The sequence below is a fragment of the Halichoeres trimaculatus genome, unplaced genomic scaffold, assembly GCF_033239565.1.
Source record: "Halichoeres trimaculatus isolate MK-OKI-2021-1 unplaced genomic scaffold, fHalTri1.1 fHalTri1_scaffold_21, whole genome shotgun sequence".
In the NCBI taxonomy this organism is placed as follows: domain Eukaryota; kingdom Metazoa; phylum Chordata; class Actinopteri; order Labriformes; family Labridae; genus Halichoeres; species Halichoeres trimaculatus.
Window position 1 is genome coordinate 24,630,146 of NW_027437199.1, and position 26,960 is coordinate 24,657,105.

General features: G+C 43.5%; 1 protein-coding gene across 1 annotated transcript; it reads left to right on the forward strand.

The window, feature by feature from the left end:
- Positions 1-617: 617 nt before the first annotated feature.
- pim3 (Pim-3 proto-oncogene, serine/threonine kinase) lies at positions 618-5,114 on the forward strand. The gene is made up of 6 exons (XM_074698682.1): positions 618-1,144; positions 1,356-1,465; positions 1,618-1,668; positions 1,799-2,162; positions 2,988-3,164; positions 3,374-5,114. The coding sequence occupies exons 1-6, from the start codon at positions 1,057-1,059 to the stop codon at positions 3,574-3,576; spliced, it is 993 nt and encodes a 330-aa protein (XP_074554783.1). The 5' UTR covers positions 618-1,056; the 3' UTR covers positions 3,577-5,114.
- Positions 5,115-26,960: the final 21,846 nt, after the last annotated feature.

Consider the following 26,960-nt stretch of genomic DNA (forward strand, 5'->3'; position numbering starts at 1 on the left):
CTTTCCTCTGGCTCTGCTTTGGTTCATGTAGCAGCTCTGTGGATCAGTACAGACATTAATGATGTGGTCAGAGCGCTCAAGGCGTGTGTGTAAATGAACACACCACCAGCCTGTCTGAGTCACTGTACACTGATAATAACAGTGAGCTCCTCAGAGGATTGATGTGTGTTTGGTTATTTCACTCCCTGAGCTCAGCTCCTCCCCTGTCCGTGCCCCGCTCCGTGTCTGCGGTCTGCAGAGGACCAGGGAGGAGAAACCGGACCGGATTGCCGCCACGTGCGCTCAAACGCCAGCTTCATTATAATAACTTTTTCTGGATTGGTCCAGATACTCCCCTCGGTATTTATAGACGACATGTAATTGGTGGACGCCTCCGAGTCGATAGTGAACCGAAGAACCACCGCGCAAAGCTTCCAGACAAGGGATCCTGGGGCGTCTCGTACTATGAGAAAGTAGTGCGAGAGGAGAAGGAATATTTCCGGGGTGTTCTGTGATGAAAGTGAGAGACAATCACCGTGTGTGCCCAGCTGTTGTGTGTGTGAGAGCGTTTGGTGTTACAGGATAGATTCACGCAGGAGCTGAGCAAACGTGTCGACTTGTAGTGGCGGCGGAGGGATACTCACCCTGCTGCGCGTCAAAATATTGGCTTGTGGAGACCGCGCCAACGCTCAGACAGCGGCCACTCTCCAGGACAACAACACACTGCAAAGGACTTTAAACGCTCTCTACGCTTCACAAGGGCTCCGTGCGCATCTGAGCGGCACGGTTTTTACCCCACTGAGGAATATTTACACCCGAGGAGCTCTATTAGACCCACGGGAGTCCGCTTCCATGTTGGTTCTCGGGAATCGGTGTACGGCTTCACGGTCGTGACACGGCTGTGACGGGCGCGGTGCTGCGGAGCTGGCGCACTGCTGGACTGGATATTATCCTCTGACGCCAAAAAGACGGTCTGCAGCATTTATTCAGCGCCCCCCTCTTTCCTCCTTTCTACGTGTTTTCTCCTTGCTCTCCTGGAGTGAAGAGGGGTCTTCTCCGCCGGGTTTCAGCTTGAATATGTTGCTGTCAAAGTTTGGCTCTTTTTCGCACATTTGCAACCCTTCGACCATGGACCATCTACCCGTGAAAATACAGCTCCAGTCGGGTAGGTTCAGCCTCTGTCGGTGTATTCTATTGGATTTGATACAGCCTTAACAGATGATAAGTGGTTTATCTTCGTGTATTTACTCTGATGGGTTAATTAAGAGAGAGCTGCGCCTGCTGGAGCTGACCGGCTCCGAGCAGCCATCCTCTGCCCGCTGTGCTCAGCGCTGTGTGTGCGCATACTGACTAACTGTTTCTCTGTTCCCCTGCAGTTAAAGTGGAGAAGGAGCCCTTTGAGAAGGTTTACCAGGTGGGCTCCGTGCTGGGCAGCGGGGGCTTCGGGACTGTGTACGCGGGCAGCCGGATCTCTGACGGCGCACCGGTAATAGCAGGAGCGAGGAGCGGGCTGTGTTTTGATCTTACATGTGCCGCCATCAAAGCGTCCTTGTGTCTCCTTTCTGGATCATTCTGAGCCTCTTTTCTCACATTTTAAGCGTTCTCTGACGGCTTCTCTTCTCCTCTGTGCTTTTTCAGGTCGCAGTGAAACACGTCGCGAAGGAAAGGGTGACGGAGTGGGGCACAATTGTAAGTCTAAGCCGGTCTGTGTGGTTTGTTTTGGTCCCCCTCCTCCCGCTGCCGGGTGGGGGTGTCGGGACGTGGATGTTTGGGTGTTTCCTCGGAGTATCTGACGGATTCTACCCCCTCTGTCTTTCAGAATGGATCTATGGTGCCTTTGGAGATCCTGCTGCTGAAGAAGGTCAGCTCGTCTTTTCGCGGAGTTATCAAATTGCTGGACTACTACGAGCGCGCGGACGGCTGGCTGATCGTCATGGAGAGGCCGGAGCTTGTCAAGGACCTCTTTGACTTCATCACGGAAAAAGGGGCTCTGGACGAAGACACGGCCCGGGGTTTTTTCCGCCAGGTTCTGGAGGCGGTCAGACACTGCTACAGCTGCGGGGTGGTGCACAGAGACATCAAGGATGAAAACCTGCTGGTGGATCTGCGCACCGGGGAGCTCAAGCTTATTGACTTTGGCTCAGGGGCGGTTCTCAAGGACACGGTCTACACAGACTTCGACGGTAAGCAGCCGCCTGGCCCTGTGGATGTGTGGTGAATGTCTCTGATAGGACAGCATGCTGGACCGGGATCTTGTTGTGATGGACTCAGATCCGTGTGGGCTGTGTGTGTTTGCCCTTGATGCTCTGCTGAGCTATATTCAGACATGGAGGCGTTCACGGCGCCGTGACGCAGTGCTCTGTTTTTGGTCCTGGGTTTTTCCTGACCGGGGTCTCTCAGCGTATCGTTTCTGCGGCAAGTCGGCACTGATGGATGTACAGATTTCAGGGTTTACGGAAGTTTTTGGAGTATTTGTGGTGATTTTGACGGATCTGGATCAGTGTTGATGGACCTGGCTCTCTGTTTATGGTTCGATCCCCTCCGTCCTGTGATGTTGCGCAGTTTTATGTTTCCGGTTGTTATTTTGTTCTGAAGCCTGACTCACACTTTGTGGGTATTAGGTCAGTGCCACGTAACATCTGTTTGTTGTGAAACCCGAGTCGGCGGTTCACGTGATGGGCTCACATTGCGTTTTTGTTTGGTATCTAAGAGCCTCCTTCCTGGAGGGAGGGGGAGGAAAGGAAAGGAGGGAGGGAAGGAGGGAGGAGGCAGAGGCAGGTCACTCAGTTTGTGTTTTGTGGCTTAGAGAAGATGGAAAGCATTTGTAGCATGACTCAGCTTTTTACGCTCAGGGTTTCAGTCTTTATTCAGTGATTCAGCTGTTTTCATGTTCCTGACTCTGAAGTCCTGATCCTACCTGAAACCCTGCACCTTTAACCCTTTATTTGTCACGCCACCCCCTGGACTCTCCTGACTTACCTCTCCTCTTTTATTGTTTGTGTCTTCAGGTACAAGGGTGTACAGCCCCCCAGAGTGGATCCGCTTCCATAGATACCACGGGCGCTCTGCGACGGTGTGGTCGCTAGGCGTGCTGCTCTACGACATGGTGTGTGGAGACATCCCTTTTGAACAGGATGAAGAGATCCTCAGGGGTCGGCTGTACTTCAGGAGGAGGATTTCAGCTGGTGAGTGAAGCACACTAGGGAGCACAGACACTGACTCTGACGCCCTCTAGCTGCAGAAAGTGGTACAGCAGCAGACCACTGAGCTGACTCTGTGAGGAGGCCTTTACATCATAGTGATCATGGGGTCGTCATAAACTGGGTCAGATACAGTCCAGGCCTGTCTTTGTAAGTCTGATCATCTCTAACCTGCTCCTCGTCTTGTCTTGCAGAGTGCCAGCAGCTCATCAAATGGTGCCTGGCCCTGAGGCCTTCAGACCGGCCCACCCTGGAGCAGATCTGTGATCATCCCTGGATGAGAACCACAACAGAGTCCCCCAAGTCCCCGGAGGAGCCGGTCACAGGAGAGATCCGCCTCAGAACCATTGACACAGACTCTTCTTCAAGCACAAGCTCGAGCAAAGAGAGCCTCTGATGGCTGTCTGTGATGGATCAGACTAACTGTGGGGACTGTGTGGGGTCTGGATGGATGGAGGGTGATGGACTTGAGGCCAGCAGCCTGTAGCTTCCCCGGTCTGTCAGATGCTGGGCGCTTCACTCCGCTGCTCCAGCTTGAAAATGTACTTTAATTTTCCTCTTTTGTAGGAATTTCTAATTTATTACTCTTTGTTTTTGCTTCTCCCCCTCCCTCTTTTAATCAGTTGATTTTTGGTTTCCTGATGGGAACATTTTCTGTTTGGGCGGTCATACCAGCACTATTTATTCCCCTTTTCTAACTTTATTTCACATGTTTTGTTACGAGGCTGGTATATGCACCTGGCGAGGCCCTCCGATCAGACGTGGCTGCTCTCATAGAGCTTGGAGAATCTTTTTATTTAAATCTTTTCATTTTGATTTTGTAGTGCCTTTTTTTGGAAGCTGCTTTTCTGGGGGCTTTTGTCAACAGCTCTGTGTTTCGGACTCGCCCGCGGCCTGCTGCTGAGGCTGAACGTACCGACATGGATAAGGAGGGGGGGTGTGGGCTGTTCTTCTTCACCCCCCTCCTCATCATCAGCTGAGCAGCTCCAGCCTGCTGGATCAGACGGAGAGGATGAGGTGGGGGCTTTTCCTGACCATGGAATACTTGAAAAACACTCGACTCAACTCTGTGTCGCTCTCTCTAACGCTGCTCACTCACTCTATAGCCTGAACAGGTGTTTGGAAACTGGATCCTGTCATTTCTGAATGTCTACACACACACACACACACACACACACACACACACACACACACACACACACACACACACACACTTCCCCCTCTCCTCCCTCTCGTCTCATGCCTGTTGCAGGGGGTGTTGCCCTCTCTTGACTTTTCTTTTTGCCTCCCACCATCTCACTGCTCGAGCCTCTGAGGCCCCGTCTCTGGCCCGCTCAGGGCCTGGGGTGTGAAATGCACAATCAATGCAATACTCATGGATTCAGTATGATTTTTTTTTTCAGAAATATTGTACAGCGTGTTTTTATCTCTATTTGCGTGTCTTTTTTCCCCCCATTTAATTTATTTGTCCACATGTAGACATTCCACATTCTGTGGCTATTTATTTATTTATTGTCTTTGCCTAAACCCCCATGAAAATTTGCATATCCTACTTAGTCTTTGGTTTGCATTCCTATAACTTATTTTTAAATTGAGAGCTGTTTTTTTGAGATGTGGAGGATGCACTGAAGCAGTTGTCGATGTTTAGCAGAATAAAACAAGTTTACTTCAATTTGAAAAGAGCATTGAATGTTATTTAACTAAAACACGTCTGTTGGTGATGTTGAATGGCTAAGTATCTGAGACATCCATCTGGTTCCTGTACTGTCCAGATTAATTTCAGCTCTATGGAAGGCTCAGTAACGGGTGGAGCAGCTTTCAGAGCTGTCACATGACCTCATGGAGACTTTTCATTTAGCTGTGTGACTTGTGGCTGTGAAGGATGGATACTGCTATTTTTTGATACAAAAGTTTCAATTAAACTCCCATTTTTATGTACAGAAACACGTGTGGTGTCTTTCATTCTGAGCAGCATGAGGTGTCATGTGGTCTACCATGACACACACACACACACACACACACACACACACACACACACACACACACACACACACACACACACACACACACACACACACACACACACACACACACACACACCCTCTTTCAGGTAAATGTGTGTTTCCCTGAGATTCTGAGGATGTACAGTGATGTTAAAATGAGCTCCATACACACCCTCCTCATCTCTCTGACAGCTTTCCCTGAGAGAGGGAGGCTGGGCGACACTCATATATGTCCACGTGGTGTGTTTCTACCTCCTGTCGTAAAAACAGCATCACTGTTACAAGCCTCACCGCTGACGGCATAGCTGAGGAGGAGCAACATGAAAGAAATTAGCTGGATGACAACCTGCAGCAGCCACAGAGCTAATGAGAGACAGATGTGTGTGTGTGTGTGTGTGTGTGTGTGTGTGTGTGTGTGTGTGTGTGTGTGTGTGTGTGTGTGTGTGTGTGTGTGTGTGTGTGTGTAAGTGTGTGAGAGAGAGAGACGGGGGGGGGGTGTCAGAAAGTGGTGCATTATCACAGCGAGCAGCCTTTTCTAAAAGAATCACTTCATACCTGCTCCTCCATCACAAACACTCTGTTATGGGGTGCAGGATGGTCATAAGAAACAGGATTACATGTGGGGTGCGTCTTTGTTTCAGTGTGTGTAATTGTGTGAGGGGTTTCCAGGAGGCTCAGATAGGGAAGGTGCATGCTTTTTTCTAAAGAGGTGCCGCCCCCTCTGGTGAGACAGTGTCATGACTCCACCTGTACTTTTCCCCAGTGACCATCTTCTGCCAGGAGACTCAGACATGGAGTTGTTAACAAGCCAAACATTAAGTTGTTTAATGATATGCTAACATAGGCTTAAGTATTCTTAAAGAAGGAGGAAAATGTGTTTTTTTCCCTATAAAAAGAAAACATTTCCTCCTCCTTAGGATCATCTTTATTCAGACTAGCCTGTGGGAATCCGTGTGTGCCGCTCAGTCTGTGCCGCTCAGTCTTTGCCGCTCAGTCTTTGCCGCACTGAGTGTGCCGCTCAGTGTGTTCCGCTCAGTGTGTACCGCTCAGTGTGTGCCACTCAGTGTGTGCCACTCAGAGTGAACCGCTCAGTGTGTGCCGCTCAGTGTGTGCTGTCCAGTCTGTGCCGCTCTGAGTGCCGCTCAGAGTGTACCGCTTAGTGTGTACCGCTTAGTGTGTACAGCTCAGTGTGTGCCGCTTAGAGTGTGCCACTCAGTCTGTGCCACTCAGAGTGTGCCGCTCAGAGTGTGCCGCTCAGTCTGTGCCACTCAGAGTGTGCCGCTCAGAGTGTGCCGCTCAGTCTGTGCCACTCAGAGTGTGCCGCTCAGAGTGTGCCGCTCAGTGTGCCGCTCAGTGTGTGCTGTCCAGTCTGTGCTGCTCAGAGTTTGCCGCTCAGTGTGTACCGCTCAGAGTTTGCCACTCAGTGTGTACCGCTCAGTGTGTGCCGCTCAGAGTGTGCCTCTCAGTGTGCCGCTCAGTCTGCGCCGCTCAGTCTGCGCCGCTCAGTCTGCGCCGCTCAGTCTGCGCTGCTCAGAGTGTGTCGCTCAGTCTGCGCCGCTCAGAGTGTGCCGCTCAGAGTGTGCCGCTCAGTCTGCGCTGCTCAGTCTGCGCTGCTCAGTCTGCGCCGCTTAGTCTGCGCCGCTCAGAGTGTGCTGCTCAGAGTGTGTCGCTCAGTGTTTGCTGCTCAGTCTGTGCCGCTCAGTCTGTGCTGCTCAGTCTGTGCTGCATGTGTTTACAGCTTTCATCCTTCAGTTTCTGTGCGGATACTGCAGGGAGCTGCAGCTCTCTCAGGGTGTAATAGAGAAATAGCTCATTTTATCATGTTAGATCATGCTTGACAGTTGGAGCAGTAGGTTTACAGTCAATGAGAGCTTACTATTTCAGTGCTGCTCACTCTGATCTGTTCCTGCAAGTAGCCTCAGCTCCCCTGGGTTTCATAGAGAAATTGTTTATTATAAAACTAAAATTAGAGCCCAAAAGTAGTTAGTTTAGCATCACCAAACCAACAGGTGGTAAATTTAAGAGTTAAAGCCTCCATACGCAGTTTGTGTGGAGTTAAAGGCCCTTGTGGCCAAAAAAATGTTTCTCTGATCTCTCTCTGTGGATGTGTCAGGAAGAGTTTGTAGGAGTCTCATCTGGTTCTTCAAGGGCTTAAAGTTCCCTTCCCATGAGTCTTTGCAAACGAGGCTGTTTCCTGCAGTGTGCTGATTATTACCTGAGACATCACCTAAGACGTCATTTTTGGTGAACTGTACAGATTTACATGTGATATATTTACAAGAAAAACAGACATTTCATTTCGAAATATGTCATAAATATAAGAGCTGAGTAACATAAAAAACAGGTGTAATAAAAAAATGGAACAAAAGCAAAACACCAATCAAAAATTTAAGTAAACGGAATAACCCAAGTCAGATAGTCAGACAAAACCAAGAATACAAAACTAGTACAAAACATGACCAATACAATCTAACACATAATTACATCATAGTGGTATATTAAGTTATCATATTGTCATAAATATTACATAATTCTATTGATTTTTTGTTTGTTAACTGTCTTAATGACTGTATATAGACCCTGATCTCGGTAAGTAAAAGTTTGAATAATGGTTTGGAACTGGAGAATTTTGCTTTGTGGATGTGATATTTACCAAAAAGAATAAACATGCTCACTATTTTCTCTACTTCCTTTTTTTGAGTGGTTATAAAGTGTGATGTTTTCTGCCCTAAGGCTGATTGTTATTGAAAGTTTTTGCTTAAGGTAGGTTTCTGTTTCTGTCCATAATTTGTTAGTTACTGGGCATGTAAAGAAAAGGTGGATAATATTTTCGGAGGTTTGACAAAAGCGGCATTTGGAGTCTGAGTCAGAAAATTTGGCAAGAGCTTCGTTTGTTGGGTAATATCTGTGTAGAATTTTGAAGTGAGTTTCTCTTATTTTATTATCAATACAATATTGAAATGGCACAGTCCAGGTCCTTTTCCAGTTTATATTTGAAAATTGTGAGTTCCTTTGAGATTTGTATTTCGGTTGACAAATTTTGTTTTTTTGAATGGCTTCTCTTATTATTTTATTACTTCATTTTTTTCCCAATAGCTTTATTCCATTCACATATAATTTGTCACTTATACCTGGGCCTGGCACCAGACTGTAGCCTTTCATTAACTGAATAAGTCCAATAGGAATACATTGACTACTGCTTTGTATTCTTTATAAGGAATAATAAATTGGTGTTTTGATATGATCAATTCATATTTAATGATTTCACCATTATTATCCACCAGGTCTTTAACATAAATAATATTCCTTTGAATCCAAGATTGCATTATTAATGATCGATTTCTTTTGAGAATACAACAGTTATTCCAAATTATACATTTGTGTGGTGAAAAATTATGGCAGTAACACAGTTTCCATGCACTTAGCGCTTGCTTATAAAAATTTGATAGTTTAACAGGTAGTTAAGAGACACTGTAATTGCAGTTAATCAAAAATTGTGAACCTCCCAGCTTTTGAAAAATATAGTTTGGAATAAAATATCATAACGACTTGGGTTTATCTATACACTCCTTTCACCACTTGATCTTAAATGTATGGTTTTTTTTACATTTTTATTCCTCCTTCAGTTCTGGATACAATAAGAACATTTCTCTTCAGATGATGGTGTTTGTTTTTCCAAGTAAAGTTAATAATTTGTTTGTTAATAGTAGCCACATATTCAGGATCTGTTGAGTTTTCATGATTTTAGGTCCAAAGTTTTGTTGTTGACGCTCATCAGAAGTCTTGCATATGTGAACAAGATATTTGACACATTTTTAAACAGATGTTTCATATAGAAGAAGCTTCTGTATCATAGAAACATAACATTTCACACTTTGATTTGTTTAGGTTTAACCCTGAAGCGTTAGAGAAATTTCCAACCAAAGAAATTGCTGCCTTGACATTGTTTTTGTCTTTTAACAAATAAAGCAGTGTCATCTCCAAGTTGAGTAATTCAAATTTCTTTTTTGAATATGGAGATACCCTCAATGGCAGTGCTGTTTAAAATATGTATGGATAACATTTCAACAGTCAACAAAAATAAAAATGGCGCTAAAGGGCATCCTTGGCGCACAGAACATAGTACAGGATATCGTGGAGTGGAATTTGGGCACAGAAAAATGCTACTGTTAGTATTTTTGTAAAACATAACTGTACCAATGAAGTTAAATCCAAAACCAAAACCTTCCAGAGTTTTATAAATGAAATGATGCTCCACTGTATCAAAAGCTATATAAAAATCCAAAAAAATAATTAAGGCGTCGGTTTCTATAAATTCTGCATAATCAATTAAATCCATTACCAGTCTTATGTTGATGCTTATGTGTCTTAGGGCCATAAAGCCTGTTTGAGTTTCGTTAATAACTTCATTTAGCCCCCTTTAGTCTTTTAGCGAATATTTGCACGAGAATTTTATAATCCTAATTTAATACGGTTATTGGTCTCCAATTCTCGATGTAAAGTGGGTCTTTCCCTGGTTTTGGTATAAGGCACATTAAGCCCTGTTTCATTGCTGTTGACTTTTCTTCTACTTCGATACACTGATTAAATACCTCAAAAAGAGGGCTTTCAATTAAGTTCCAAAAATGAGCATAAAATTCCAGTGTAAGCCCAACACGGCCAGGGGATTTGCCCTTTTTCATTGATTTTACTGCATCCGCCATTTCCATTTTTGTGATCTGTTTTTCACAATCTTCTTTAAATTGTTCAGATATTCATGGGATATTTTGTTTCAACAAAGTCATAAATTGCTCGCAGTTTGACATAATATTGTTTGATTTGTAAATTTCTCTGACTCTGACTGCTTCCTGTCTGCTCTCTGACTTTTTCCTGTTTGCTCTCTGACCATTACAAAGATAGGCTGTTTTCGAATTTGCCTACTTCATACTGCTTATTAAAGTAGTATGTAGTAGGCACTGCCTACTAAATACTACTGCTTATTAAAGTAGTATGTAGTAGGCACTGCCTACTACATACTACTTTCATAAGCAGTATGTAGTATGACTGTTAAGTTGGGTTAATTTTGTATTATGCTACGCTGGTCTTCAGTTCGAAGAAAACAGAAGTTGGCTACGGCTGACTTTTTTTACCCAAAAAACTTTATTGAAAATGTAGAAAATAAACAAACCAGGAGTAACTTATCTGCAAATTTATTGCCAGAGAGAGCATTTTATATTAACTTTCAGTGGTGGAGATGTTGAGGATTTAAAGATTAAAAAAAATAAATGGCTCTTATATTTCTGTTCCTCTACTACTCCGGTTGTTGTTGCTCCGCTCTCTGCCATTTTCACTTCTGATATGGGACCAGGCGCGTTGCATTGTGGGTAACAGTAGGCGAAGCAGACTGGTCCGATGCATACTGTGGATTTTTCCAAATTCAGTACGTCATCCGGGTGTTTCTCTCATACTACAACTCTGACATTTGTTCGCATACTGCATACTGCATACTGCATACTGCATACTGCATTTTGGTCAAATCAGTAGGCACTGCTAGTATAGTATGCGAATTCGAAAACAGCCATAGTCAGGCCATTTTCGAATTCGCATACTATACTAGCAGTGCCTACTGATTTGACCAAAATGCAGTATGCAGTATGCAGTATGCAGTATGCAGTATGCGAACAAATGTCAGAGTTGTAGTATGAGAAAAACACCCGGATGACGTACTGAATCGGGAAAAATCCACAGTATGCATCGGACCAGTCTGCTTCGCCTACTGTTACCCACAATGCAACGCGCTTGTTCCCATATCAGAAGTGATAACGGCAGAGAGCGGAGCAACAACAACCGGAGTAGCAGAGGAATAAAAATGTAAGAGACATTTCTTTTGTATCTTTAAATCCTCATCATCTCCACCACTGAAAGTTAATATAAAATGCTCTCTATGGCAATATATTTGCAGATAAGTTACTCATGGTTTGTTTATTTTCTACATTTTCAATAAAGTTTTTTGGGTAAAAAAAGTCAGCCGTAGCCAACTTCTGTTTTCTTCGAACTGAAGACCAGCGTAGCATAATACAAAATTAACCCAACTAAACAGTCATACTTCATACTGCTTATGAAAGTAGTATGTAGTAGGCAGTGCCTACTACATACTACTTTAATAAGCAGTATGAAGTAGGCGAATTTGAAAACAGCCTCAGAGTTTATAAGATCCTGGTTTCAGTCTGAGCTCAGCTTGATTTTTACCTGGTTTCCGATGTTCATGATTCCCTTCATTTTATTTCATCTCTTCTTACTCACGATGAGAGAATTGAGTCATGTACTTCTTAAATATAAAGCCTTCCCTGACAGACAGTCACAGAGATGACCTGCAGCCTTTTTCTGGTCTGCAGTCAGAGCCTCAGAGGTGATGGCCATCAGTCAGTGGGTGTAGGCTGCAGAAAGTGAAGGTTTGTCTCCTGTGTGGTCAGTGTAACAGGCTGATGAGGGATGGGATGGCCGCGTTTAACCCTGCGTGTTAGGGAAACAGTCAAACGGAGCCTGGAGTGGAGCAGGGGGCTGCATTCTCTTCATCTCCTCTCTGTTTCTCACCGTTTCTCTCTATCCCTGCTGAAAGAGTGTTGGCACGTGGAGTCTGTGCATGGTGGCCGACAGAGGTGACAACTCGACAGACTCAGAGGAAGATGCCAGATGGACTCAAGGCCTGAGGGCCCCTATGGGCACAGATGGGAGGGTGGGTGGCACCCACACAAGCAGAACAGACAGACGTGCCAGCACCAGAACTGGTAGAACAGAGATCACACCATCCACAGTGATACTCTACTTCTTACTACTTCTCTTTGTGTGTGTGTGTGTGTGTGTGTGTGTGTGTGTGTGTGTGTGTGTGTGTGTGTGTCCGTCTGTCTGTCTGTCTGTGTGTGTGTGTCTGTGTGTGTGTGCATGCCTGTGTGTTTGTCCATCCATTAATCTGACCCTTTGAATGAGGACATGTGGTCACCTGAATGCACGAGTTAAAAAAAAACCTTCTTGTCCACGCTGGAGTAATAATGATAATGATAATAAAAATAATAATAATAACAATAATAATATTAAAAATAAAAATATAATAAGTTTGTTTATATAGTACCTTTTAAAAACAAAGTTTACAAAATGTTTTAACAAATGACAGCAAAGCACAGAAACACACACACACACAAAAACAAAAACGAAAAAACCCCACAGTTTTTTGAGTCCCTCAGACAACATCAGGAAGCAAAGGGACCCAGACAATACAAGAACCATACAACATAAAATGAGACCATGAGCACAGAAATAGAAGCTAAAAACATAAAACTCAGTAAGAGAAAGAAGGAAATGGCAATGCAAAGGGCAATAAAAGTTAGTTACAGACAAAATCAGAACATCAAATATAAATATATAAAATTGTAAAATAACTATGAACAAAATAAAAAAAGAATAATTATGATTAAGCAAAGATTTAAACAAAAGATAAAACAATGAAAGGCCTCAAGGGTATATGTGAAAAGGTTAAAAGTGAAACAAGCGTGAAACATAAGTCAGGTAAAATCAGGAATAGTACAAGGTATTTACAATAATGTTGAAATATAATACAATAAATAAATAAATACATATAAATAAAAGAGGGTGCACTTAAAAGGGTAAGAGCAATAAGAATATAGAAAGGCTAAAAAACAATAAAGGCAAATAAAAGAGCAAAGAATGAAAGACAAAAGACAAAGACGGCATCACATAAAAGCCAGCCTATAAAAGTGGGCTTTTAAAAGTGATTTAAAAGAAGCAACAGACTCTGCATGCCTTATCTCCTCTGGCAGGTCGTTCCAAAGTCGAGGAGCTCCGACTTTGGAACAATCATGAGACCTTCGCCACAGGATCTGAGGCTGCGAGCTGGCTCATATTTAATTAAAGCTCTGAAATGTAAGTAAGAGCAAGTCCCGTGAGAGCTTTAAAAGTGATAAATAAAATCTTAAAAACAACTAGAGAAGTTGCATTTCCTTGCAGCAAATGCGTTGAAATGCTGAAGCCGAAGAAGTGAAAATACTATTGAAAAAAGCTGAAAATGTAAAATAAAATAGCTAAAGAGTTGAACAAAGTATGAACTGAAAACTCGGAGTGTAGAAGGAGGGAAGAGGAAAGACAGAAAGAGTGAAAACAGAATAAAGTAGAAGTGAAACAGGGAAGAAGTGGTGAAGAAGGAGTAAGAAAGAAAAGGTGAGGTAGAAGCAAAGAAGAAATAAGTAAGGGAAGTGAAGAAGTAGTTAAGAGCAAGTGAAGAAGAGTGCAAAGAGAAAAAAACTTAGAAGGAAGTAAATGAAAAGTTGAGAAGTGAAGAAAATGAAGAAAAGGAGTGGATAAAAAGAGTGGATACAAAAGAAAATGAAAATCAGCTTATAAAAGTTAAATACAATGAAACGAATAATGAAAAAAAAAGAAAGGTTAAACAGTGAAATCTCCAAAAATGTTAAAGAAAGCAGAAATCTATGACTAATGTTTGAATTGGATAAAAGATAATAGGACCAGTTTGATGTGTGAACAGAGTCTTAAGTCAAAGTCTGCAAAAGGTAGAAGCAGTTGAAGTTGAAGGAGTTTTAGTGGAGCAGCAGATTATTTCAGTCTCTGTTCTTGATAGTAAAATGCTTTGAATAAAGTTTAATAATTTAATAGAAAAACAAAAGGGTAAAGATGTGAACCAGAGCTGAAACTGTGGAATGGAGAGAAGAAGAAGCAAAAAAAAAGTGCAGAGGTTAATGTAGCACTAGTAATAGAAGAAGAAGTAGTAGTTTGAGAAGTTCCCTCCAAAACCAAAGAAATGGTATTTGATTTTAAAGGTGTACGTGTCCATGAACCTGTGGTCTTGGGGAATACGCAAATTGAGCAGGTTGCCTCTTATAAATATCTTGGAATCCAAATGGCCAACCAGCTCAAATGGAATGTACAGGTTGACTGCTTGTGTGCCAAATTGGCCCAAAGAATTCATTTTATACGTAGGCTCAGACTTTTTGATGTGAGTAAGGAAGTTATGTCAACCTTCTATGATGTAGTGCTAGGCAGTATCATTAGATATGGTATGGCAGCTTGGTTTGGGACTCTCTCTGTCCAGCTCAAAGCCAGACTAATCAAAATGGAAACAAAAACTGCCATGAAAGTTATCTGCAACAAGGGCTCTCCATCTCTTCAGACTATTTTTGAGAAGATGGTGCTCAGTCTAGCTAACAGAGTGCTGTCTGATCCTTCTCACACTCTTTTTTTCAGAGTATGAGCTGTTACCTTCTAGTAGACGCTATAGAGTGTGTCACACTAAAAGCAACCATTTTTAACTTTCTTTTATTCCTGCTTCTATTGTTTTATTAAACAGCCAACATATGGTGCATAGTCCTAACTAGGGTGTCGGCTACTGGCTATTGCAGGACTCATATTCTTGCACTACTGTTCTGACTCACTTAATGGGAATGTGTATCCACATGTCAGTGTTCTTCTCAAAATGCTGTACTCTGCTGCTATTTGTGTTTTATGTTGTTCTGTCTTTAATATGTCAGATGTAGCACTTGCACTTTGCCCAAGACAAATTTCCCAACTGGTACAACAAAGTTGATCTATCTATCTATCTATCTATCTATCTATCTATCTATCTATCTATCTATCTATCTATCTATCTATCTATCTATCTATCTATAAGCTGTGGGGAAAAGTTGTATGAATAGTGGAGCATGTAGATTAAGTCAAAGAGGGAGGTAAAATCAGCCAGTGATGGAAATATCAGTATGTGAGTGCATGTAAAGGTTTGGGATGTGTGAGTGACAGAAAGAGCACACACATGTGTGTCTTTGTTACTGAATGTTTTGATGAGTTACTGTAAACAGCTGCATGAGAAGAAAGGTTGTCATGGTGACGTGCTCATTAGGCTGCGGCTGCCAAAGTTCCCCATGTTACTGTTTGTCTTAAAGTCATTTGTGGCAAAGCAAGAGTCCAAATCTCCTGTCACCTTGCCAAAACCGTAAGTGTTAGGAGAAAAATTAACACCATGAGAATTCCAAGACCCCGAGGAAGCTGCCGGTGCTAGTTTCATGTCTGAAGACCAAGAAATGTGCCCATGACAGTGATAGACAAATTAGTGAAATTCCACTGATCTCTGAGAAAATCCCTCAGGAATTAAAATTGGAGTAAATTGGTTGCTTGTGCTGACTCTACCTGACAGTTGGCCATTTTGTGATCAAGTGCCCCATCCTTTTGCTTTCATAACCACTTTGTCAGAGGCAGGACAAGATTACCTACGTTTTAATGTATTTTTTTTATTTTTCTACTGTGAAGATTTCAGAAATTGCGGCAATTCATTAAAAAAAGCTGCATCATCTCTGCAGGAGCCTCTCTCACTCTAGCTGAAGATGATAGCATTCTTGGAGCTAAGGTTTCAGGACAAGAAGTGAAAAGTTTATGTTGCTTGAACAGTGAAATCTCAAAAACTGTAAAAGATATTTAAGAGCAGAGATAAACATGAGGAGTGGAAAGATAGATATATATTTTAAAGTTCAAATGAAGTCTGTAAGTCGAAGTATGAGGAGGCTGAAACTTCTCAAAGTTGAAGGAGATTTAGAGGGAGGAGATTAAAATTCCCATGTATTTCAGATGGAGAAACATTTTTGGAAAAAGAGAAATAAATCAAAAAGTTTAATAGAAAAGTGAAAAAATATAGCACACTTGTCCTTAACAAGCTGAATAGTTTAAAAGTTGAACGGTGAAAATTGGTGAAAATTTGAAGGCTGTAAAAAGAGCCAAAAAACATACGGAAGAAGAAGAAGAAGAAGAAGAAGAAGAAGAAGAAGAAGAAGAAGAGGAAAAAGTTTCATAAAGTCACAAGAGAACAATATGTTGAAATGCTGAGTCAGCATTTCAACATAATTCTAAAACTGTCAGGAAGCCAGTGAAGGGAGGCTAAAACTGGAGTGATGTGATGCCATCTATTAAAACCAGTTAACAGCCTAGCTGCTGCATTCTGTACTTGTTGGAGGCGAGAGAGAGATTTTTTTATTTAAACCAGGGAGGAGGGAGTTACAATAGTCCAGTCTTGAGAATATGAATGCATGAATTATTTTTTTGAGATCTGGAGGGGTGAGTATTTGTTTGATTTTTTAAATGGAGCACAGATGGAAGAAACAGGACTGAGTGATTTTATTGATGTGGGGGGAGATGGTGAGTTCGGGGTCAAAGATGACTCCCAGATTTCTGGCTGATGGTTTGATGTTAATGAGAGTGGACTGAGAGAGGACTGTATCAGGGGAGAACTTGGTATGTTGCAGAGAGTTATTTCAGATTTTGAGTTGTTTAGTTGAAGGAAATTGTCTACCATCCAACAGTTGATATCTCTGAGACAGTTCATGACAGCAGCTAGGCCCTGTGTGTCCTTCAGAGGAAGGTATATCTGTGTGTCATCTGCGTAGCACTGAAAAGAGTCCTGGTGGCGTTGAATTAATTGGCCAAGGGCAGCATATAAATAGAAAATAAAACTGGACCTAAAACTGAACCTTGCGGTTCACCACAGGCAATGGTGGAAGTAGAGGAGCTGTGATTGCCTATGGTGACCACAAAGGTTCGCTCTAAAAGATATGACTAAAACCAGCTAAGTGCAGTGTCCCTGATACCCACGCAGTTTTTAAGACATTTTATTAAAGTAGCGTGGTCAACTGTGTCAAAGGCTGCACTGAGATCTAAGAGAATTAAAATTAACTCTCTTTATTAGAGCTTTTTGCCATTAGAGGAGCTACAGAGTCCAGAATGGTTCCACAAGTACTGTTAAAAAGAGAGACAAGCTCTTCTGTGTTAAAAACAGGACTAAGATCTGGGTTGAAGGCTGTTAATGATGCAGACATAAAAAGCTCTGAAAACCTGCTAGCAGACGTTGAATTAAAACCCTCCGATAAACTAGAGTATGATCAGTAAAAGAAGGCTGGGAAAAAAAAACACAGAGAAAAAAATCACTTTGTGGTCTGACACACAGATATCCTTAGTTAAAAAGCCACCAGGACTAAGGACGCAGTCACACTGGCCAATCGTGCCGTGCCTAAGCACGCTTCAGCCGTAAAGCATGTTTGGAATGGCCAGTATGACCACAACTGTACCGTGCTCAAGCACGATTCCCTTCCGTGCTTCGGCACGCTTCGAAGAGGTGGGCTTCGGCACGGTTTACTTCATGCACTAGCACAAGCACGCGGACAGCGCGTGCGATCCATTACGTATAATCACCGTGAGCGCATCTCTCGATAATCATTTTACACAAAGCGGGGGCTGTGTCGGGCGAAAACGACTTAATATAAGTCCAAAAGTCTCTAAAGTTGTAGCAGTGCTCTCTGTGTCTCATTGTGCTGACTCTGATGAGATCGTGCTTCATGTAAACAAATGCTTCACGATGACGTAGGGGGGCTGTGCGCGTGTCTGATACCCGCTAAAGTCTGGTTCATATTGGGGTAGTGTGACCGCCGGCCGTACTCTCCAGCTGGGGATCGGCGCTGCAGGGGGGTAATCGTGCTTAAGCACGGCACGTTTTGGAGGGCCAGTGTGACCGCGTCCTAAGTCCAAAAGATAAAACCATATCTAGGCAATGTCCCTTTACATGGGTTGGTTCCTGTATTGCCTGGGTTAGATTAAAAGAGTCTTAATAAAATCGGTCATTGGATGAGAGGGACAACAAATGTGTACATTAAAATCCCCTAAAATAAGAATTTTGTCAAATTTACACATGAAAGGGATAAAAACTCTGAAAACTCTTGAATAAAAACAGTGTTGGGTTTTGGAGGTCTATAGATGACTAAAATTAATACAGGGTCTTTCAATTTAACGACAACAGCAAGGAACTAAAAGTGCTAAGGGTGATGGGGGTGCATTTAAAGTCCTTCTTGTATATGACAGCCCCCCCCGACCTGACAGCCGGGGTTGATGGAGGTGAGTAAAATCAGGGGGGGTAGTTTGATGAGAGAGCTGTAAGTGTCTGGAGTGAGCCAGGCTTGTGTCACAAACTGGTGGCGCAGTTGGAGAATGTGCTTGGTCGGTGATCGGAAGGTTCAAGCCCAGCTCTGGGTGACACATGGCGATGTGTCCTTGGGCAAGACACTTATCCCCTAGTTGCTCCCACTGCTGTGTCACTGGTGTGTGAATGGGTATGAAAGAGCGTGAATGTGTTAGAGATACTGATGGATAGCTATCATAGTAAAAATTGGATCCATCAGTGTGTGAATGTGAGAGCGAATGGGTGTGGATGGGTAAGTGTGACCTGTGGTGTAAAGCAGCATTGAGTAGTCCGTGACTAGAAAAGTGCTATATAAGCTCAAGTCCATTTACCATTTACCATTTAAAATAACGAAGTCCAGGCTGTTTTGGGAAATAAAATCATGACATAAAAATGTTTTGTTATTGAGTGACCTGATGTTTAAAAGTCCAAAGTTTGCAGGTCTGCTGTTAAAAGCGGGGCGGGCTAGCCGTGGAAGCAGGGGGATGTGGATGAGATTTGAGGGGATACAGTTCCTGACAGGGTGGAGGTGAGGACGAGAGGAGGTGATGTGAACTGGAATTAAAGAACTACTGATGGAACCAAAGTTAGAGAGCAGGGGAAAAGGGCATTGGCAGGTGATTGGGCGGGGATTATCAGGGTGCTTTGTGATGACCAGAGGTTTTGAGCGGAGGGGAGGGGGTGACCTGTTAGTGGGAAAATGAGCTGCTCAGAGCAGACTGTCAAACAGGTGAGCATGCTCGGTCCCAGAAGAGATTAAAAGTGTCAATAACATAAAAGTTGTGGCCGGGGCAGGTGAGTTGAAGCCAGCCACTGTCTTTCCAGTGTCCTTAAGAATGTAAAAAAGCAAGTTAAAATCACTCTCTTTGACTTTAGAATGCTTTTTAGAAATGTCATTAGAGCCAACGTGCACCACGATCTTCGAGACCGAGGAGGGGAGGGAGGGTAAATGGAGGAGTTTGTCCAGAATAACTGGAATGGTGGCACCAGGAAAACAGTGAGTAATGGTATTGTAAATCCTAATGTGCCTGGTTATGGAGTCTCCGATGATCGACGTGGTGGGGGGAGAAGAGGATGAGGAGAAGAGCTCAATGAAGAGAGCTCGGTGATGCCTTCAGAGGTTGGGTGTTTCACCTGTGTGGAGGATGACGCCAACGTACCAGGTGGAGTGAAGGTGTTGGAAGTCCGGGGGAGCACCCCCGAGCATCTAGAAACGGCCTCCTTTAGCAGCTGGCGGTGCAGCCTGGCTCAAGGAGCGTAGCTCAGCCTGGCTCGAGGTGGTCATCCGTGGAGCTGATGCAGCAGAGGAGGAAGCCGCCTCCACTGGTGCTGGTTCTGACAGAGATGGTGGAGCCCGTGCAAGGGCAGGATCAGCGGCGTGGACTTGAGCCCCATCTGTCAGGGCTGAAAAGCGGTTGGATAGGGAAAGGCGAGGTGGTGAAAGCGCTCTCCCCACCGTGATGGCCCTCTGTCCGCGCTGCACAACCTCGGACCAGGCTGGCTGCTCCTGCACCTGCAGCTTCAGCGTTGAGCAGTGGGCAGGATATGCTGAGAGCCCCCCTTCTATGACTGCATTGGGGTCTTCCGGTGGCCTCAGACCCTGACTGTTCCGGTCCGTGGTGGGAGAGGTGGCGTGACAGCCTGCTGACTCCGCGCAGTGCCGCGGCGGGGGGGAGCGGATCGGTCGCCCGGCTGCCGGGCCCTTGGCCAGCTCGTTGGAGGAGTGCAGGGAGACCATCCAGGGTAGCGTGGCAGCGGAGGCCGAGACCAGCTGTAGTGCCAGAGCTGGGGGCGACAGGCTGGAGATCCTGGAGGCCTGCATGAGCGAAATGTGTTTTGCCTGAGCCAAGGCTATGGATATAAAGCCCTCCAGCAGCTTGTCCTTTTCATGGTTATCATTTTGCAGATGGCAAAATTTCTCTTCCAACCTTTAGTTTTCTCCTTTGCAGCCCACACACACAGCCATATAGAGTTTTTAAGTGCTTTTAGACCCACTCTCCCGGGTCTTGTTGGCACCGAGGTGACGAGCCACAGTAATTCAGTACTCAAATCAACCTGAAATGATTCCTCTGGTTGCTGAGAACTGAGGCCCAGTTTAAAAAGAGTCCAATCCAGCTAAAAAGTAAAAACAAGGTTAAAAAATGCCATAAAAACGTGTTGAAAGTCCAGTTTTCCAAGAGAACATCTGGCGGATGGAACAGACGCTTACACATGAGCACAAACTCGATGTGTTTGTTGTAGGCCTCCTCCTCCTCCACCTTTTCAATCTGTGTATGGTTCGTTCTTTTGTTATTCTGTTTCAAAACAAAATAAAAAAAACTGAGAAACTGACTTGTTTTCTTGTTTTTCTGTTTTAAAACCAAAACGGAATAACAGAAAAACCGATAAACCACATTTTTTTGTTCTGGTTTTAAAAATGTAAAAATGAAAAATAAAAAAAGACAGTGTCAAAATTGTGTGTGTGATATTTTGATATTAAATGTGAACATCTCTATATTAAAATTAGACAAATAACTCACAATGAAGGTTTATACTGACATGTTCCTGAGCTTTTTTTTTTTTTATAAATAACAGATCTCTGACGATCCACTCCATCTTATCATCTGCACACTCAGGTGTGTTTCGATGAGACAGTCAGTGCACAGTCTGCTGCTGTCTGATCTGCTCTCAGATAAACCAAGAAACATCAGAGAAGGTGATAAAGTTTTTTTCCTTCCCTCTTTTTCACCTGTTCTTTGAGCTATGACTCATTTCATGCGTAACGGCTGTGCACCTTAATTTCTCTTCCGCATCGCTCTCTCATCGATTAAGAGGCTGCATTTAGGAAAAACAGAATTAAAATATACCAATAAGTAATTTTGTAATGGCTCACTTCATGTGTAACGGCTTTGTGCCTTTATTTCTCATCCGCAACGATCTCTTATTGGTAAAGGAGCCGCCAACGGTTTTAGGGTGAAACGCAAAAGTTTTGTTGCGTTTCAGCCTGGTGTTTACACAGAAACAGTGTTTCAGCCGACTTAAACGCAAACTTCTTAAAACTGCCTCGAGAGTGGGATTTTCTGAAATGCTGCAGACGCTGTTGTCGTGTCAACAGTAAGCTGATGTTTTCAGTGGAAAACAGTACAGTTGTTACAATTGTCATGAACTACCGTGCCGTGCTTGTCTGTGTCCTAAGTTTGTGTACTTAGTCTGTGTCCTCAGTCTTTGTCCTCAGTGTATGTCCTGTGTGTGTGACCTCAGTCTGTGTCCTCAGTGTATGTCCTGTGTGTGTGACCTCAGTCTGTGTCCTCAGTGTATGTCCTGTGTGTGTGACCTCAGTCTGTGTCCTCAGTGTATGTCCTGTGAATGTGTCCTGTGTATGTGTCCTCTGTGTGTTTTGTGTAAGTATCCTCAGTGTGTGTCCTGCATATTTGTCCTCTGTGTGTGTCTGTGGTAGTGTCCTCAGTGTGTATCTCCAGTATTTGTCCTGTGTATGTGTCCTCTGTGTGTGTCATCTGTGCATTCTGTGTATGTGCTCTCTCTGTGTGTCCTCAAGGGTTCCTTGTCTCTGATTCTGATCCACCTCAGGGACTTTCCACAGGTCTGGCCAGGGCTCCATTAAAACCTGCACAGCTGCCAGAGAGGAGTACCTGGCTGGGCCCTGCTGCCGTCACCCAGCACCTTAAAGGAACTCATTGTTCTGGTCCACAGGACATGCTGTAAAAAAAAGAACTGTGTGTTTCAGTGGAGGTGGAAAAAAAGAGCATGTGCGCACACACACACACACACACACACACACACACACACACACACACACACACACACGCACACACACACACACACACACACACACACACACACACACACACACACACACACACACACACACACAGGTATGGAGACAGGAGATGAACGCAGCGGCACCCAAACAGATCCCTGAGATTAGACCCTGCACAGCCACACAGGCTCAATCTGTGTGGCTGTTGCCAGGCTGCAGGAACAACATCAACACGTCCCTCCCAGCAGGTGAACTGAGGTGACTGCAGTAGCCTAATAATCCCCAGACTCAGCTATTGGTCCATTATGTGTATTGTGTGCATGTGAGACAGAGACGTTGTCGGAGAGGGACAGATGAGAAAAACAAAACATGAGAGGAAAGTGAGAAGAGACAAGCGATTTAGGATTGGGGGTAAGGATGGTTTGAAGATGGAGGGACACAGAGACAGAGAGTCAAAGAGAGCTGGTGGAGTTTTTAAATAGTGTGTAATCTGATCAAAGATATCTCTGACCTCTTGTTGGTTGTCGCCCTGCAGCTGGTTTGTGTTTCTGCAGCTGATGAAACAGGACACTGTGTTCAGGAAATATCCTCTCAGAGAAACAGCTCTGTATTCTGTGAGGCAGCGAGCTGCTGAGCCCGTGGCTCAGGCTGTGGACTCACAGTGAGGCTTCTTCACCTCTGAGCGCAGGTTTCTTTCCCCGTGTTGTCCACAGACCGTTGTTCACAGACCGTTATCCACAGACTGACGTCTACAGCATGTGAGGCACGGCAGAGAGGACAGGACAGAAGAGCAAGTTGAATTAAGTAATCTCTTTTAGCAGCAATGCATTGTGGAAATGGATTCAGCCTCCTGTGTACCTGCGTGAAGCTGGCCCCCCACCCCACGCAAGTTTCTGAAAAGTAGTCTTTCATTTGTTCTGGTTTCATTTGTACATTTCTGAAGTTATTAACACTTACATCACAGGCAATGATGTCATCCAGTGAACCGCTACTCCTTCTGCAAATTTCAACCTATTTTCACCGTTCAAATTTCAAAACGTGTGTTTCAGTGGGGTACAGTGGGCTATGACTTTTCAGAAACTTTTCACAAATACTTTTAGAGATATTCAACAATTTTTGCAATTTCGGTCTCATAGAGATGAATGAGGAATTTTAAAAATTTTCTCCCTTCAGGACATTTTTTTAGCCTGCTTGAACCCTTTTCATTCAGTCATATATTCAGCTAGAAATTTCATTCCAACATCAAAATATTGAGCTATCTTTTGGCTCCATTCAGTGGGTTTCAAATGTTTCCTAGCATTCATAGTTTCTTCTCAATCACCCTTCAAAGGTCATGATAATTTTCAGCTCTTCTAGACGTTTAACATTGGTGTGTATTGGACGGAATGTTTCATCTTAGAGTGGGAGATTCAAACGACAGAGTGGGGAGAGGGGGAAACAAAACCTGGAAGTCTTCTGGACAAACTGCGTTCTAAGTCTCAATTTTTGCCCCACATTAGCAAATTATATGTCAAAATGTAGGTAATTTTGTTCTGCTTCTGACAAAGTGGTTTTTAAAGCAAAAGGGTGGAGCACTTTTTCACAAAATGGCCAACTGTCAGGAGAAGTCAAACAAATCACCCCATATACCTCCATGCTAATTCCTGAGGGGTTTTCTCAGAGATCAGTCAAATTTCACTCATTTGTCTCTCACCATCATGGGCATATTTCTGGGTCTTCAGACATGAAACTAACACGGACAGTTTCCTCGGGGTCTCAGGATTCCTACGGTGTGATATTTTTTCTGATCAGCCCTTTGGTTTAACTACAGTTGCAGGCAGTTTGACACCATAATTTTGGTGGGGAGGTCTTGGGAATCAACAGACTCCACCAGCTCTCTGATGGCAGTTGGTAAACAATGATCACCATGGCAACATCTGACTTCAGATGAGCCTCAGCTGACAGGCTTGCATGATTAAAAACTCACACACAGGACACACAGGCAGACGTTTACAGACATTTTAACAGCGTTTAAGACATCAGACTTTCATATTCCCTCAGTAAGGTCATTATTTCTATAAATGTTCTTTAAATTTTAATTCAATCCTTTATTTTTTGAATGGACGCAGCCATTTCAACTTCAAATTCATTTATCCATTCCACTGACTCCTCCATTCATTTTCTTTCATCCAAGAGTTCATGGCAGGCTAATTCAGCATTCTTGATAGCAGTTGAACACGAGCTTTTCAGGACTTCTTACAAATATTTTCAGACATATCTTCAGTCATTCATCTTCAGCATTCTGCATTAACAGTTCAGTGCAAGCTTTTTAAGACTTCATTCAACCATTTTCAGACATACCTTCAGTCATTCATGTTCAGCATTCTGCATTAGCAGTTCAGCACAAGCTGCTTCAGCATTCTACATTCACAGCGCAATTTCTTCAGAAATTGCTTTTCTAGTTCTCTAAAATACTTGAGAAAATATTTTATTTTAGCCTGTATGATTTCATTAGTAAACACAATGTACTTTATAACCAACAATATGGATTTCGTAAGCACAGGACAACTTCAATGGCTCTCACGGATTTAGTAGAACAGATAACTACAGCCATTGAAAATAAAGAATTTTCTGTGGGCGTTATTCTAGAATTAAACAAAAAAGCATTTGACACAGTCAGCCATGAAATACTGATATCAAAACTAAAGAAGTATGGAATAAGAGGACTATCACTCACTTGGCTCACAAGTTATCTAAATAAGAGATATCAGTATGCAGCATATATATATATATATATATATATATATATATATATATATATATATATATATATATATATATATATATATATATATATATATATACATATATATATAAAACTTTTTTTTAAAGATGTTTGACTTAAATAATTTTTAAAAAAAAGTGTGTCCTGCAATGGTGGCATTCCAGATGCTTGGAGTATGAAATAAATGCAGTAACATATAAAGGTACATTAAGTGAAAAACAAAAAGAGCAGTTTCTTTGGCGTGGTAGCATGAGAAAAACTTTGTAAATGGGGGGCTGGATGATCTCTGGATGACCTATAAAATAATGTGCAATAACTTTAAAACTGTAGCAGCACAAATGGTATTTTTATGACACAAACCAGCACAAATAAAGCACAAACAAAACACATTATTTTTCCGAATTTTAGCATGGGGTGGGGGGCAAGCTTCATGCAAGTCTGCTGTGTCGTCAAAATAAACAAGAGGAGAGAGTGACTGACCAGATGTTCATATGGTCCAGAGCACAGCAGGTCTACCTGTCACTCAGGTAGACCTGCAGATATCAGGAGTTTACTGGTCCAGAGTGTACAGATCTGTGTACAGAGGCTGGAGAGGTGCAAAAAAAGGTGAGAGACTTTTTACTGACACATCTGCTCCCAGGTGTGAGCTGTGAGTCTGTGGTGTCAGCTGCTGATTCTTAGACCAGATCACTGAGGACCAGGGCTTGACTTTAGCACCCGCCAACCAGCCAAATGTAGGTGAATTCCAGCTGTGGCGGGTAACACCGTCACTCCTACTTGAGCAGTGATGGCTCTTCAACTTCGGCATTCCCCTCCCCACTGCTGGAGAGATTTCTCTCCAGCAGCGGGGAGGGGAGTGGGCAGGAGGAGGCTTGGGGATATCTGCTTCGGTGGGCCAATCAGGTCAGACTTGCTCCTGATTGGTCAAAAAAGGGAATCGCTGACGTCGGCAAATCCCCAAAATCCAAACAGCTTGTTTTAGGTCAGGACTTTACATTCACAAGCACTACTAAATACAGGTTTTGTCATTTAATATCACATTTTGTGGGCTGGGAGGAAAGCTAAAGTCCCACAAGTTTCCCTAAAAGACTTAATAAAGTGACTTTTGCATAATATGGGACCTTCAACCTTTAAGTCTTCAGACCTCTGCATCCTGAGAGGACAGAGGCTGACGAGGCACTGTGTGTGATGAATCAAGAAAATCAGTGTGTGTGTGTCAGATGAAGTCTGTTCTCAGGGTGTCGGAGACAACACATGGAAGCACTGCAGTTTGAGGACAGAACATGACTTTAGTGATGAGGCACAGCTCTGGATGCAGCGGTGATATGACATTTGTCACTCCTCTTCATGCTGCCTCTTTCCTCCCGCTCCTCCTCACCTCTCAGTCTGAACCTGGATTTCTAAAGGACTTAAAGAAGGATCCTTCTCTGACCCACTTCTCTGGCCCGGCTGACTCTTTAAAGGAGAACCGGAGGGCGAGTGGCACACTGAAAGGTTACATCAGAGCGCAGAGGAAAGAAAGCTAATCTAGTTTCCTTTTATTTTAGCTGAGTAAATATCACTTCATGAAGGAAGAGAGTACACAAGCAGTGTTACGATGACAAGCTGTGAGAATTGCAGGGCATCCAGCCTCCCAACCAGGCTGTTGTGAAAGCCAGTGTGTCCCATCGACGATGAGGATGATTAAAGGCTGTGTGTTTACCACAGGTATTTAACCACCACTTCAGGCTCAGCCAGGCTCCCCTCAACATACCAGGAATGTGTGGGAGCTGCTCTGGGAGGACAGAAAAGTACCAGTGTGTGGGGAAGCACTGCCCTTTCTCCAGGCTACTGGCTCAGCCACAGCCCCAGCAGCATGGAGCCTGGGAAAGGAGAGGATTCTGGGTGTTTTTGGCTCTCTAAGAAACAAACGTGCTGAGAACCAAACGCAGAGTGTTTGAGGAGCGGTGATAACTGTGATCCAAGATCATTTTCAGCATCAACAGAGTGAAGCCAGCGGGTGGTGTGAGGAAAAAAACGAACCCATTTCTCAGGCACACAGATTTCTTCTAATGGGAGGTTTTCCCAAGAAGTAGGATCATCCTTTGGACAACAGGTGTGTTTATAGACCGGAGCAGGCCTCAGTCAAAACTAAAGTCCACATGACTGGTCATCCAGGAAGAAGGAAGATTTAAACAAACAGACTTCATGGTTAGACACATACCATTTCACCCTTCTTCTCCTAAGGGCCTCATTCTGCTGTATCTGCAGAAATGACACA